We start from the raw sequence: 13,562 nt of genomic DNA, 5'->3' as shown, positions 1-13,562 counted from the left end.
CTTTGCATTGCAGTGGACGTATTATATGAGGACTATACCCTGACGTAAAGGTTTTTGGTATACATACAATAAGTTTCGAATTTTTCTGAAATAATGTGTTCAAGAACTTGCTATAAGAAAATTTCTCAACCTTTTAATTAATTTCATATCAATACCCGTGATTTCAGAACGAATACCAGGATTGGCATAAGATCTTCGAGCTGAATTTCCGTCATTACTATCGCTGTATCCTCGAGATTTCCTCCAGCCTCTAAAATCTGGTCAATATGCAATATGGACCATACATTCGAAACAGCCTGTCCAACAATGTAAAGGAGGTGTCCCATAATTAAGATATCCACCGTTTACTTTGCATTTTGCATTTTGTCTATATTGTTGAATTCTGATATAGTAGCCTTACAAGCGTAACATTTGTGCTCTGCGCTACTCTGCGCTAAATGAGACTATATCCATTTGAAAGCTCATATTTTACGCTAACTTTTACCGGTAGTGTCAATAGTGGCGAACCTTGGCTTCAAAACTTTTAAGCGTGTTTTACGCGAAAATATGGTACTTTTTTAATGAAAATTAAAATTGTGGCATTCTATGATAAAATTACTGCATTCTCAATTAATGGGCTTTATTCAGCACTATTTTTTGAAGAACTTTTCCTTAGACGCCGTTGAAATCCGAGCTACCATTAGACCTCTAGCATGTTTTAAAATATTGGGTTATTTTTCAAAAAAATGCTAAAACATGCTGAGATAGCATACTTTCAAGATTCATAGCAAATTCAAATTTTATCATATTGAACTAAAATTTTGGATTTGAACACTTCAATAGTATAGAATCACAGGAAAAATACAACGGAGAGTCGAAATGAACTTTCATTTTTTGGCTGCTGGCCAGCGATTCCCCACTGTGAGACGGTGTTAGCGAGTTGCGTGATTTTTTGTAAAGGTGCTCATAAAAACTTTCATTGTGACATCTTCAGAGGCATGAATTTATCGCAACGTGTTGAGAAGGTGCGTGAATTAGGCATGTGCTTCAACTGCCTCCGGAAAGAGTATCGTATAAAGGATTATCCTTCAGATCGTAGATGCCAAAAATGTCGACAGCGTCATCACACGCAGCTGCATGATGATAGCGTGTCGAGATCATCGAGATATCAGAATTCAAATCCATCAGTTACCGGTAGGCCACAATTTGATCGTTCTCAAATAATAGCATTTAGTGCAGAAATTAATACTAGCGATGCCGTAGCAACAACTTCTTCAATCGCCAAGTCCAATGCTAAGCGGACAGTCATGCTTTTAACGGAAATGGTGAACATCGTCGATCATCGAGGCAAGGCTCATTCTTGTTGCGCTTTATTATATTGTGGATCACAAGTCCACCTTATCTCCAAACGAATGGTTGATTTGATCGGTATGAAATTTTTTTCCACCAGTGTTTTGATTGCTGGTGTTAATAACAAGGCAAGCAAAAGCAACAAAAGGCTAATGTGGAGATTTTGTCAACCCACAACGATTTTCGAACAGTCTTAAGCCAAGTGTCCACTATAGAGTTTTTCAGGTAGAGCTGGAGAAAAATCTCACGTAGAGTTAGGTAGAGTAGTTTATACACCCTGTAGAGCTCACTGGTAGAGCTCTACAGTAACTCTATGGGAAAGTTCTCTAGTCTCTACTACAAAAAACTCTCAAGTGTATACACCTTCGTTTTGTGTTTGGTAGAGCTCTCCATATACTCTACGCTTTATCTAACCTGCTAGATAGAGCTGTAGAGAACGATTTCGTTTTTGAAACTATTTCGCAGTATGACGCCATATTTTGCTGATTCAACCTTACATATACGCGTATATGAAGTATGTATATAAGATGAATGTCAAACATTTCTTTATTTTTCATAGAAATGGAAATTTAATTGAAAATTATTTTCTTTTATGAAATTAGAAGAAAACGGCCTTTCAGTATCCGGAATAGGAATTTTTCATTCAGAAAGGCCTTTCTTTTGATGTAATTGATGGTTGGGTTGATTTTAATTTTCGCAATAATTGTAAAACTAATTTTTAATTAACTAATGTTTATTTGAGCGTCTTAGTAGAATACCTGAAACAATAAAAAAGAAGAAAACAAAAAGTTATTTATATCCTTTAATTCTACTACTGTGTTTTATTGATAAATACGTATTTCGGTCTCGACGTGAGACCTTCATCAGTATCTAACTAACTTAGACTGTTTAACAGTCTAACTAACAGTCTAAGTTAGTTAGATACTGATGAAGGTCTCACGTCGAGACCGAAATACGTATTTATCAATAAAACACAGTAGTAGAATTAAAGGATATAAATAACTTTTTGTTTTCTTCTTTTTTATTGTTTCAGGTATTCTACTAAGACGCTCAAATAAACATTAGTTAATTAAAAATTAGTTTTACAATTATTGCGAAAATTAAAATCAACCCAACCATCAATTACATCAAAAGAAAGGCCTTTCTGAATGAAAAATTCCTATTCCGGATACTGAAAGGCCGTTTTCTTCTAATTTCATAAAAGAAAATAATTTTCAATTAAATTTCCATTTCTATGAAAAATAAAGAAATGTTTGACATTCATCTTATATACATACTTCATATACGCGTATATGTAAGGTTGAATCAGCAAAATATGGCGTCATACTGTTTAACAGTCTAACTAACAGTCTAAGTTAGTTAGATACTGATGAAGGTCTCACGTCGAGACCGAAATACGTATTTATCAATAAAACACAGTAGTAGAATTAAAGGATATAAATAACTTTTTGTTTTCTTCTTTTTTATTGTAATTTTTAATAATTTTAATAATTAACTAATTTATTTTAAATACGTTTTTCGTTAGTTTTGTTATGTCTAGTAGGGTGGTTCTCATTTTTATAAAAACCGTGATACACTGAAGCCTATTTTGCGCGGGATTTTAGCACAACTACCCAACCGGCGCAACTACAAAATGTCAACAAACCGAGTGAGAGTTATTTTCTGCTAGACTAGCATAGAGAAAAGAACCCTCACTCGGTTTGTTTACATTTTGCAGTTAAGCCTTTTTGAAAAGCTGGTACAAGCAGTCGAGTCAAACAAATGAGTCGTGCAGTCGAGTCGACCAGTTGAATCAAGCTGTTCAGTCAAGTAGTCCAGTCGAGCAGTTGAGTCAAGCAGTTAAATCTAGTCTAACAGTTGAATCGAGCAGTCGGGTCGAGCAATTGAGTCGAGTAGCCGATTTGAATAGTCGACTCAAGCAGTTGAATCGAGGTTCAGTCGAACAGTTGAGTCGAGTAGTCCAGTCGAGCAGTTAAGTCGAGTAGTCCAGTCGAGCAGTTGAATCAAGCTGTCCAATCGAGCAGTCGAACCGAACAGTCCAACCAAGCAGTTTAATCGACCAGTTCAGTTCAGCAGTTGAATCAAGCTGTTCAGTCGTGCAGTTAAGTCGAGTAGTCCAGTCGAGAAGTTTAATCGAGTAGCCTAGTTGAGAAGTAATGTTATGTCGAGCAGTATTATTGGACAGTCCAGTCAAGCAGTTCAATCGACCAGTTCAGACGAGCGTTGAAGTCGATCAATCCAATCGAGCAGTCGAATTCAACAGTCCAGTTGAGCAGTTCAGTGGAGCAGTTCTGTCGAGCAATCAAATCGACCAGTCTAGTCGACCAATCCAACCGAGCAGCCTAGTCGACCAGATGAGCAATCGAGCAGTCCAGCAGTCGACCAGTAAGGTGACTGAGAATAGAGCCCATGCTACGAAACCATGACGTCCTGTCATGTTTTGCGTAGTTTTGCGATCATTGTGTAAATTACAACCACCCTGTCCGCTACGACCTGTCAATTATTACCAAAAAACTGCAAGGTATACAGCCCTAAGGGTTGTACGAAAGGGTGACGTAGGACTGTGTCATATAATACTTATTACATTGATAACATGTTTTAATTGATGAAGTTTATGTCTGATCATTAGATCAAAGACTAATGCAAACTGCATTTATGGCATATGCATATTTGAGTATCTGTGAGTATCATTGTTTGAGTGTTTATTTGTAAAAGAAGAGCGAAATATTCTGATTTAATTCTTCATTGAATCAATGGTGGTTTTGAAAAAAAAAAACCATTTGAAACTGTTTGGTAGCCCTGAAAAGAACTATGTTTGAGCTAATAGCACTTCTTAAAAATCAGTACCGCCATCCGGGGCGAGATTGTGCCAAAAAAGCATATATTTTTGTTCTTTAGCTCAGTATACATACAATTTAGGAACTAAGTTTATTTCAGACCTGTCAATATATACTAAATTGTTCAATTAACAACTGTCGTAGACAGGGCTGTCATTCGCTCACACTATGCGCCCAATGTTCCAATATTATGCCTTGTCGCACAGAGCGATTCGGCAACACACCTCTACAGCTAATATGCACACAGCGTACGAGCGAAAGCAGAGTGGGAGCGAACGACAGCACTCGGTGAAAATCGCCCAGTGAGTGACAAACAGCACTTGGTGCTGCCCTTTGCCACACTCCGTGCGGAATTGCGCAAAAAAATTGTTTTGTATTTACAAATTTTCTGCCCTTTTAAAAGTGAAAATACACGCTGCACTGAACAACTAATATGGTCTATGTTAAGTTAGTACGGATCAGGCACCGCAACAGTAAAAATGTTTTTTTCAATCACACCGCTTCAACTGACCCAGCGCAGGGTGTACAATCCAGCCGCGCAGAGTGCGGCTCTTGGTGTGGTAAAGCACGCAGCAAATTTATCACTCTGCGTTTGCGACTGCCTTTTGTTGGTGCGCGTAAAGCACGAAAGAGCGTGTTTAGCAAAAGAGACACTGAAGGGAATTCGTGGGCGAACACACACCGCATGGTGAGTGTTGTGTTGTTTAAGAATGTGTGTCTTTTGGTCTGCGCTGCGGTTTATGCCACCTCTGACCGTAGAGATGGTTTAGTTACAATGAAACTTAATTTTACTGGAAATGCATGAACTTTGGCACAATCTCACCCCTTCTAGGGGGTGACATTGTGCTAAAAACATAAAGTTATTCTACAAACCTAAACAGTGAACATTAGCATGTTTATAAACAATATAAACATGAATATCAGTATAAAGTAGTTCACATGGGGCCGTCCATGAACTAAGTGGACTATTAGGGGCACGGGGTCGGCCAAAAACAACGCATCATACAAAAAGTATGAACGAAAATAACCCTGAGAGGTCTGAAATAACTAAAAATGAGTTCGTAGTCAATGGACAGCCTTTATATAGCCAGTAGCGTTTCTAGGGTTAACAAGGGGGAAATATATGAAGGGATGTATCCTAAGGGGGCATACCTATTTGGTCATTTAACAAAAGTAACCATTACTTCGTTCGAGAACCCGCGGCCGCAGAACATGTGGCCTATTCCACCTCCCCCCCTTCCCTCTGCTTAAAACTGGCAGTTTATACACGGTATAATATATTCATCTTATATTAGAGTGTTTATTCAAAGTATCTGAAATTTCCAGAAAAAAATCGCTTGATGTCGATTTATAGCTGCATTTGCATTAGGGTTTATTTCTAATTCCCGTCGTAATAAGAAAAGCCACTTCAGTTTTCATCATTTCTTGGATACATTTAACAAATGCACAAATGCACTGTAGTGCACTTTAAGTTCACTACAAAGCGATTATTATAAGCATTTTACTGAAATTATGCAACTGACTTTATTTTTTACATTCATCGTAAGGTGACGAGCCACCTCGTCATACGTAATTCTGATTCACACTTTATTTCGAGTTTTTAAGGGAATTTTATACACAAGTACTCAAGTTTTTGGCGCGAAATGAATCTTTCACTTCTTGCCTGTATATGTGCATCCTTTTAGGCAGATAAAATACCTTTTTAAAATCCGTCCATCAAAATTTTCCATCATTCGAACCAAAAAGCACTAAAATGTTTATGACATTAGCGTGCATGTATTTGAGTATAGGACGGCACGACAAATGTCATTCTGCAAAAATTTCTGCCGGTCATGGCAAGTTTTCCCGGCTGCAGAATAACGAAAATGTGCTGCGTGAGTTATTTTCATTTTATGAATGACGGAAATTGAAACGAGTAGTCAATATTTTTTCCTCCTCTCACGTAATGCTAGAATTTTTTTTTAATATGGAAAAACGCATTATTGATCGCGCATGATAGCCAACAAACTAAAATATTAGGGAATAACTAATTACATTGCGTGTTTTAAAAAACTCTAATATTTTTAATAATTTATATTGGATTGAACGGGAATAGGTAATTACGACGAAGCACCAAACGACCGTATATACGGTCAGTACACCGTTTAGTTGCAATAACACTTACATTGGTTAAGGGTCAGGTCGGGTAAGAGAGTAGGTAGAATTAAGTCATTAAATTAATAATGTCACTTCCATTTAGGCCTTCGAAGTGTTCGCTTTTTTAAACCTACAATCCCGACCGTGGCTGTATATTTCTAAATAGTTAATTAAATTAAACATTTGTCAAATTTGTATATTTTCAACCATATTCAGCTTTTTAATTGCAATAATGTCGGATGGCAAAATACGGGTTCGTAAAATTTTAACTGCACTTTCCACATATTTCTTTACGGCAATCATTTCCTTCAGAACACGTTTTATACCCGCCATTGTGACACGTAAAAAACTAAATAGAGATTACGGTTATCTTGTATTAAATGATATCTTTATTTCAGGTGAAAAGAATACGGCATTCTTTGGCGTTCTAACATGCATTTTAATAAGTGCTGTTGTTGGCATGTGCGTATTTTGCAAAAAGAAAAAGAGTCAGTTCCAGGTACCTTAACAGTGAATTATTCCTTATTTATCAATAAAAATTGTTTTTTTTATTTGCAGAAGTTTGAAAACGATGGTAATATCGAGGAAGTAAAAAATACTGAGTATCCAATTTTAAAATCACTCGGTTCTCTAGAATTGAACAAAACTTGCGCAATTATTCCAAGTAGCCCTACAAATGTAAGTTTATAGTAGTATAACAACCAGGGATACCGGATATGAAAACATTCGAGCATGTATACATTTGGGATCTACCAATTATTTAAGTTTTTGTGAATTCTAGATAGGCTAATGTTCCTGAAGTTTTAAGTACTTTAACACAGACTAACGGACGGGACACTCGCGTTAATTCCATCGTCCAATCAAAAATCACTCATTTTTCAAAAAAGCATGTTTCGCAACATGACCACACCGCGGCGCGCGAGTGTTGTTTCAAGTTTTTAGTATAAAACCATACAAATGTAAAAAAAACCTACAGCGTACAACCCTATATGCAAATGCAACCTACTCCGCAACATGCATTATAACAGAGGGTGCTAGTGTGCAAGCAAAATGTGTTAGGACGATGGTTTTTAAAAAATTTTCTTCTATGTGTCATGTCAGTTCGTCAGTGACTTGAATAACTATTTATATTGTACAAAAGATTAGACTGAAATAAATATATACAGTAGAGATTTGTATAACGCGGATTTGTAGTACGCGGATTTCTATTGCGCGGGTACCACGATATTTCTATAACGCGGTTTTCCGCGTATAACAAATACACGTAGCATATGGATATTGAGTTAATTGGGGCTAAACTCGAATTTTGAGCGATTTTGAACAGATACGACCGTGGTGTCTTTTAAGAAGTTGTAGGCCATATAAAAGTTGAGTCTCTAAGTCAGTGATGGCCAAACTGCGGCCCGCGAGCCACCTGTGGCCCTTCGTGATGGTTCGTGCGGCCCGCGGACTGATTTGAGGGATGGCAGGCTTATGAATAATTTTTTTGATGACACGGGTCAGTGGTAGTACCTCGTGCATATTGTAGATCTGATTGATTTCCGGTTTAAATCTTGTGGTGATTCCTAAAAATCGGCTTTTGTTGCCGCCTATTTTACATTTTGGTATGCGCAAAAATGGCCAGAGGTCATTGCGGCCCGCGGACTCATGGGGCGATCTGATTTGGCCCGCACCACGTTTATGCCTGGGCACCATTGCTCTAAGTGATATACGGAAACCACAAAGCTACGGATTGGCCTGCTGAAGGCTCCGGAATATCCGTTAAAGTTTTCGTATTGGTAAAGTTGGTTAAAATTGGTAAAATAATTTTGAAGTAACTAAGGTCGGGTAATTTAAAAAAAATACAAATTTAAAAAAAATCAATAAATAAGTGACCTTAGGAAGCCGTAAGGTGGTCCTCCGGAAAATTCAGAATAAATCGTGAATATTTTGAGCATAATTTGCCTACACTAGAAGTATATTTGTGACTCAATTTGGCCATTGGATGGTTCACCGGGAAAAAATTCAAAGCTTACCTGAAATTGGTCACTAGAAATGCTAATGTTTTTAATTTGTAACAGATCAAAATAAAAAGGAATATCAGCAATCCTTAACTAAATAGGCCGCTCACGACACGACATGGTCGCCAAAACGTTCACTGGAAAATTAGGATTTGCCGTCAAAGGGAACAATAAGTAAAAATTCATGTTGAAGTTCGCGTTACAATTTGAAAAAGGTTTGATATAAAACATTTTGGATTTAGAAACAGAAATAAATGTTACTGCAAATGTTCGTTGACGACGCTGAGGTTTTTTTTTCCACGTTTGTTGAAATTACCAATTTCGCCAACTTTTGTATAAGCTCTACACCAGGTATTGTGCTCTTCTGAGAAAATTTTAACAGAAATCTTACCATCGTAGTTAGCCATGGTCATTCCGTTTTCCGCGTTGACATCTTATATTTTCAAGGGGTTTGCCTGAGAGAAAGTGAGAGAGAAGTATTATTGCTTTTGTTTTCACCTTCCTGGACAATTCAGAATGGGACTTCTTGTAAGAGCGAACAGGCACGAAAACTTTGTTGCTTTCGTCAACGCGATAAACAATTCGATGCCCTTGATCATCAATTATAATCATTTAATGTCGGATCTTCAGATGGATTTCATAGTGGCCAGGTTGTATCACAAACCGCTGAATATAGGGTGATTTATCTATTTTGGACAACCGTTACGCCTAATCTATTTTGGACATTTTCCATTTGATTTGCCGTAAAAGTCCAAAATAGAGTACGCGTAATGCCTGTCTAAAATACTCCCATATTTCTATTTTACATTGTTCCTTCCCATGGGTAGGTGGTTTGACGCATACTTCGGCTAACCGACCTAATCTTAGTTCCGCATGTAGAAGGTAATATAGTTTAAGTTGGATATATGTGTAGTATGTAGTATTGCATAATTTACCTTTACGTGTAGCATGTGTCTCGTAATGCGGAATGGAGCGAAATTGAACGGATCTGATTTTAAATCAAGTCCGTTTAGGCCGAAGCACCGGGAGGGCTTACTCAGTTCCCTAGATGAAATGCTGGTATGCGCAGAAATTTCTCTAGAAAACTGAAACCAAATCCTACCCACCATTCATGAGATTTTGACTTACTCATGAAAATTAAAATTTATCGATAGTTAGAACGAACGAGTGTTCAAAAATGATGTGAAGTCTTTATTTGCGTAATCGAGACATTTTCTATGAGATTACCATAGAATTTGTGGCTGTTATGCGATTATGGACAGCACAGCACTGAAAAATATACACACACGTACATGTATACATGTGTATGCATGTCTGAGTGTGCTTGGGTGTATAGGTACGAATGAATATATGTTTGAGTGTTCTATGATGAGTCGGAATTTCTTCTTATACCTATGCTGCCAAACTACAATTATTAATGGGCAGGAAGTTATAGTCAGTAGCTGTGTTTCCTGTGTCAGTTTCCTACGTTGTTACTATTATTACTAATATTGCTATTTGCTATCGTTGTTGTTACTGTCACCTCTATTGTATTATTTTTGTTTTGGATGTAATTAATTATAATTATTATTGTTATTTTCTTATTTCCCTCCTTATTATAGTGATTTGCATGTCTTGTGACTAACCGCGTTAACGCTATTCAACTAACAATATAAAATTATCACGAATGACGCTGTTTGTCTCCCAAAGACCCTCCTAATGCTGATGAGCTACTGTCGGAGAGTCCATCAAGTCGGACGGTTGCAACTCACCGGCGGCCTGCTCCTCTCCATGCTTGCTGCTGTCGTCGCGGTCGGACTCTGTGGATCTCGCGAAAAGCTTTTTAGCCTCGATATGCATTTTGTTCTGTCCATTGCCCAATCCTGGCAGTCTTCAACTGGAATTCCACTACTAACTAAATTTTTTTAGAGTATAGCTCTTCAAGTAAAAACAGATATTCGATTCTCTGGTTGATTCAAGCGATAGCGAAGGGCTGTCCTCAATATACCATCATTCCCACTTCCTAAAATATGGTCATAGTACATAATATATGGCCATGGTATGAGGATTTTTTTCGATTCAATACCATCCTCACAGAATTATCAACTTAGTTAACATCTTATTAAGTCTTACTCCAGTGACAGCTTGCACTTAAGACTTAACACGTTACAGAATCACTTCAATTGACCACGCTCTGGAGAGCATACCGACAAATCGGATGACTACCGCTACAAACAGGCAATTACTGCCACCGGGAATAATACGAGCGAGTACCAGTCCCCATTATATCGCATCTGCTCTATTTTTCGGAAGTTCAAGTAGTTTTTCGGTAGTTCTGAGCGATAATATTGCTCTTGTAATATATTCCGCACAAATATTCGAAAATTTACGCCAACAGCTACAATACTGCAAAGATGGTAGATAAAGAAGCGGCTGTGGCTTTTAATGAGCATAGGTGGTTGAACAGCGCTGGGTCAACCGTGATGACATGGGTAGTTGGAGAGATGAGTAGCGTCCATCCTAGCGAGTAGTTAGTCGGTAGTAGCATAGGTGATGGACAGACATAGAATTCTCGTGATATTACTAACCCGAAAATGGCAATCAACATGTTGACTAAAACTTTCCTCTTTTCTTTTCTTTTCTTTTCTTTTCTTTTCTTTTCTTTTTTTCCTCTGCCTGATCTCTATCGCTTCTTCTAACGGCAACAATAATGTTGTCGTGAGGGGCGGCAAGAGATCAGCCACAGACGACTGCACTGGTGACAACGATGGAGAGGACAGCATGGAGCCGTGAATAAGACCAAAGTAAGATAAAGGAAGAACAAGACGAGCAAACCAACAAAAGAAGGAGAAAACAAGATAAGTACAAGTCATCTTATTCAATATTCCACCAAGTACACAATAATAGCGGATATGGAAAGAGCCAAGTTCTGTCATTCTTCTTCCTCCTCATTAATCCATCATCACCAACGCATTATGACGCTAGCGTTATCCGCAAGGATTCTTTTATCATTATCACAACCACCTTATCTCAGCCCTGGACAGACTTGATATGCTGCCAGACTTTGAAATTGCCAATGGCTTCATGATTTAATTCATCCATGCGGTGCCACCAATTTACTCGAAGTTGGAAGTCGTCCTTCATTGTATTCAAAAAAGGTGACAAGCGGGATGTCGAACCCTACCGGGGACTTAAAATTAAAAAAGAAGAAAACTTATCCAATTTAATTCTACTATGTATATACCTATACATATATATACATAGTAGAATTAAATTGGATAAGTTTTCTTCTTTTTTAATTTCAGCTTTCGTATTCTACTAAGACGCTCCAAAAACTTCAGACTACCGGGGAATTACTTCTCTATGCGCTTGTTCGAAAATCCTAGAGGCAATTGCTTACAACCATCTTTGGTTTACGTTAAAAATTACATTTCTACCTCGCAGCCATGGAATTTTACTTACTAAGCTTGATAAACTGGGTATCTCACCTAGCTGACCTAACTGCGTGGCTTAATTCTTATTTATGAAACCACAGAATGGCTGTCAAATTGGGAGTTTCTCTATCATGTTGGTTTCGAAACAATTCTGGAGTACCTCAAGGTAGCACTCCAGGACCTCTTTGTTCATCAATGACGTAACCCAATTATTGCCGCCTGGCCCAAGATTGCTCTATGCAGATGATGCCAAAATCTACGCGGTTTTTCGTAATACAGATGATTGTATGAGGCTTCAAGGATTGATAAACCGGTTTGTTGAATGGTGCAAATGCAATTATATGACTGTGAGCATCCCAAAGTGTACTGTAATTGGTTTCTCCCGTAAGAAGCACACGTTAATATATAATTACTGCATTGATGATCAAATACTGCAACGTACACACTTAAAAAAAGTACAGAGTTCAGTAAAAACCGAACTTTGGAACAGCCGAACGTTCGGTAAATTTTTTTACTAACGATCCGTAAACGTCGATTGGCACCATCGAAATTTTTACCGAACGTTCGGCTGTTCCAAATTTTACCGAACGTTTTAAGTGTGAGTGATAGGGTTACGATCTCGGAGTTGTGTTAGATTAGCAACTAATGTTGCCTAACATTATGACATGATCAACAAAGCTAATCGACAACTGGGAATGATATTGAAGATTGGTAAAGAGTTTCATGAGCCCGGTACGCTCTTTGTACTGCTCGCTGGTACGCTCGATTCTAGAAACCAGCTGCGCAGTCTGGGATCCCAGTTTGACAGTTGGGCTCTTCGCATCGAAAAAATACAAAAACATTTCGTTCGAAGAATATGCCATATGCTACTATGGAGGAATCCTGATAATCTACCATCATATGAGAATCTGTGTTCGCTGATTGGCATAACTCCGCTTAAAGAACGGCGGAAAGATATCGTCGCTAATACGGCATAAAAGATTTTGGTGGGAATATACGACAGTCCCACTATACTATCTTCGCTCCTGCTGCACTGTCCACTGCGTCCTCGACATCAACAACTGCTACGTGTAGAATTTCACCGCACTAACTACATATGGACTGCATGAACCAGTTCGTCACTTGGCTAATGAATACAACCGTCGTAGATTTACATTTGACTTTTAAATTTTGGACCAATGCTTTTATCTATATGTAATTTGTAATGATTGTTAAGTATTTATGTATGTATAGTCGTTAAGCTGTTGTTATGTAAACCAACTAAAAGATGCTGGATTTTTATTCCATTTTGAGGATGTGTTTATGGTGTAACTCAAGCTGGCTTTTCCCAGCCACTAGTCGCTAGTCATATTTCATTAAGACTCTGAGTCGGATGGAATTAATAAAAAAAATAAATAAATATACCAAAACATATTCTTTCAATAAAAATGAAAACAAAATGAAAGTTATGCCACAAAACAAAACATGATTTCTAGATAATATCAAGAGCAAAATATGTAATAACTTTGATATACTTTTGTTGTAAAGCGTGTAGGGTGCTGTATGTCTGCATGCATATTCGCGTTAATAGGAGGAAATGCTTATCAACTTAGGAACTATATTGACTCGTTTCATCGTGCCATTACCATTTATATTAATTTTTATAAATTATATTATATTAATTTTTATAAATTTAATATAATGGTGCCATTATTACCATTATATTAAATTTATAAAAAAGGTGTATTTTTGATATTAATTTTCGTAATTACGAATATTCAGGATAATCTCATACAAACGGCGACTACATACACTCAAGTCTCTTTTTGCACGTTTTTTACGATTTTTGAATTGACGTGGTTTTCTAT

General features: G+C 37.5%; 1 protein-coding gene across 2 annotated transcripts in view; it reads left to right on the top strand.

The window, feature by feature from the left end:
* Positions 1-13,562, top strand: part of LOC128733817 (uncharacterized) — a 59,918-nt gene that overhangs the window by 17,007 nt on the left and 29,349 nt on the right. For both annotated transcript variants that reach the window (XM_053827627.1, XM_053827626.1), the window contains exons 2-3: positions 6,701-6,801; positions 6,861-6,980. In XM_053827627.1, coding sequence (XP_053683602.1) covers positions 6,701-6,801; positions 6,861-6,980 — 221 coding nt within the window. The remainder of the gene's footprint in view (positions 1-6,700; positions 6,802-6,860; positions 6,981-13,562) is intronic.

This window comes from Sabethes cyaneus, chromosome 2 (genome assembly GCF_943734655.1).
Source record: "Sabethes cyaneus chromosome 2, idSabCyanKW18_F2, whole genome shotgun sequence".
In the NCBI taxonomy this organism is placed as follows: Eukaryota; Metazoa; Arthropoda; class Insecta; order Diptera; family Culicidae; genus Sabethes; species Sabethes cyaneus.
The sequence above is the reverse complement of the archived record's forward strand: the minus strand, read 5'-3'. Positions and strand labels throughout refer to the sequence as shown.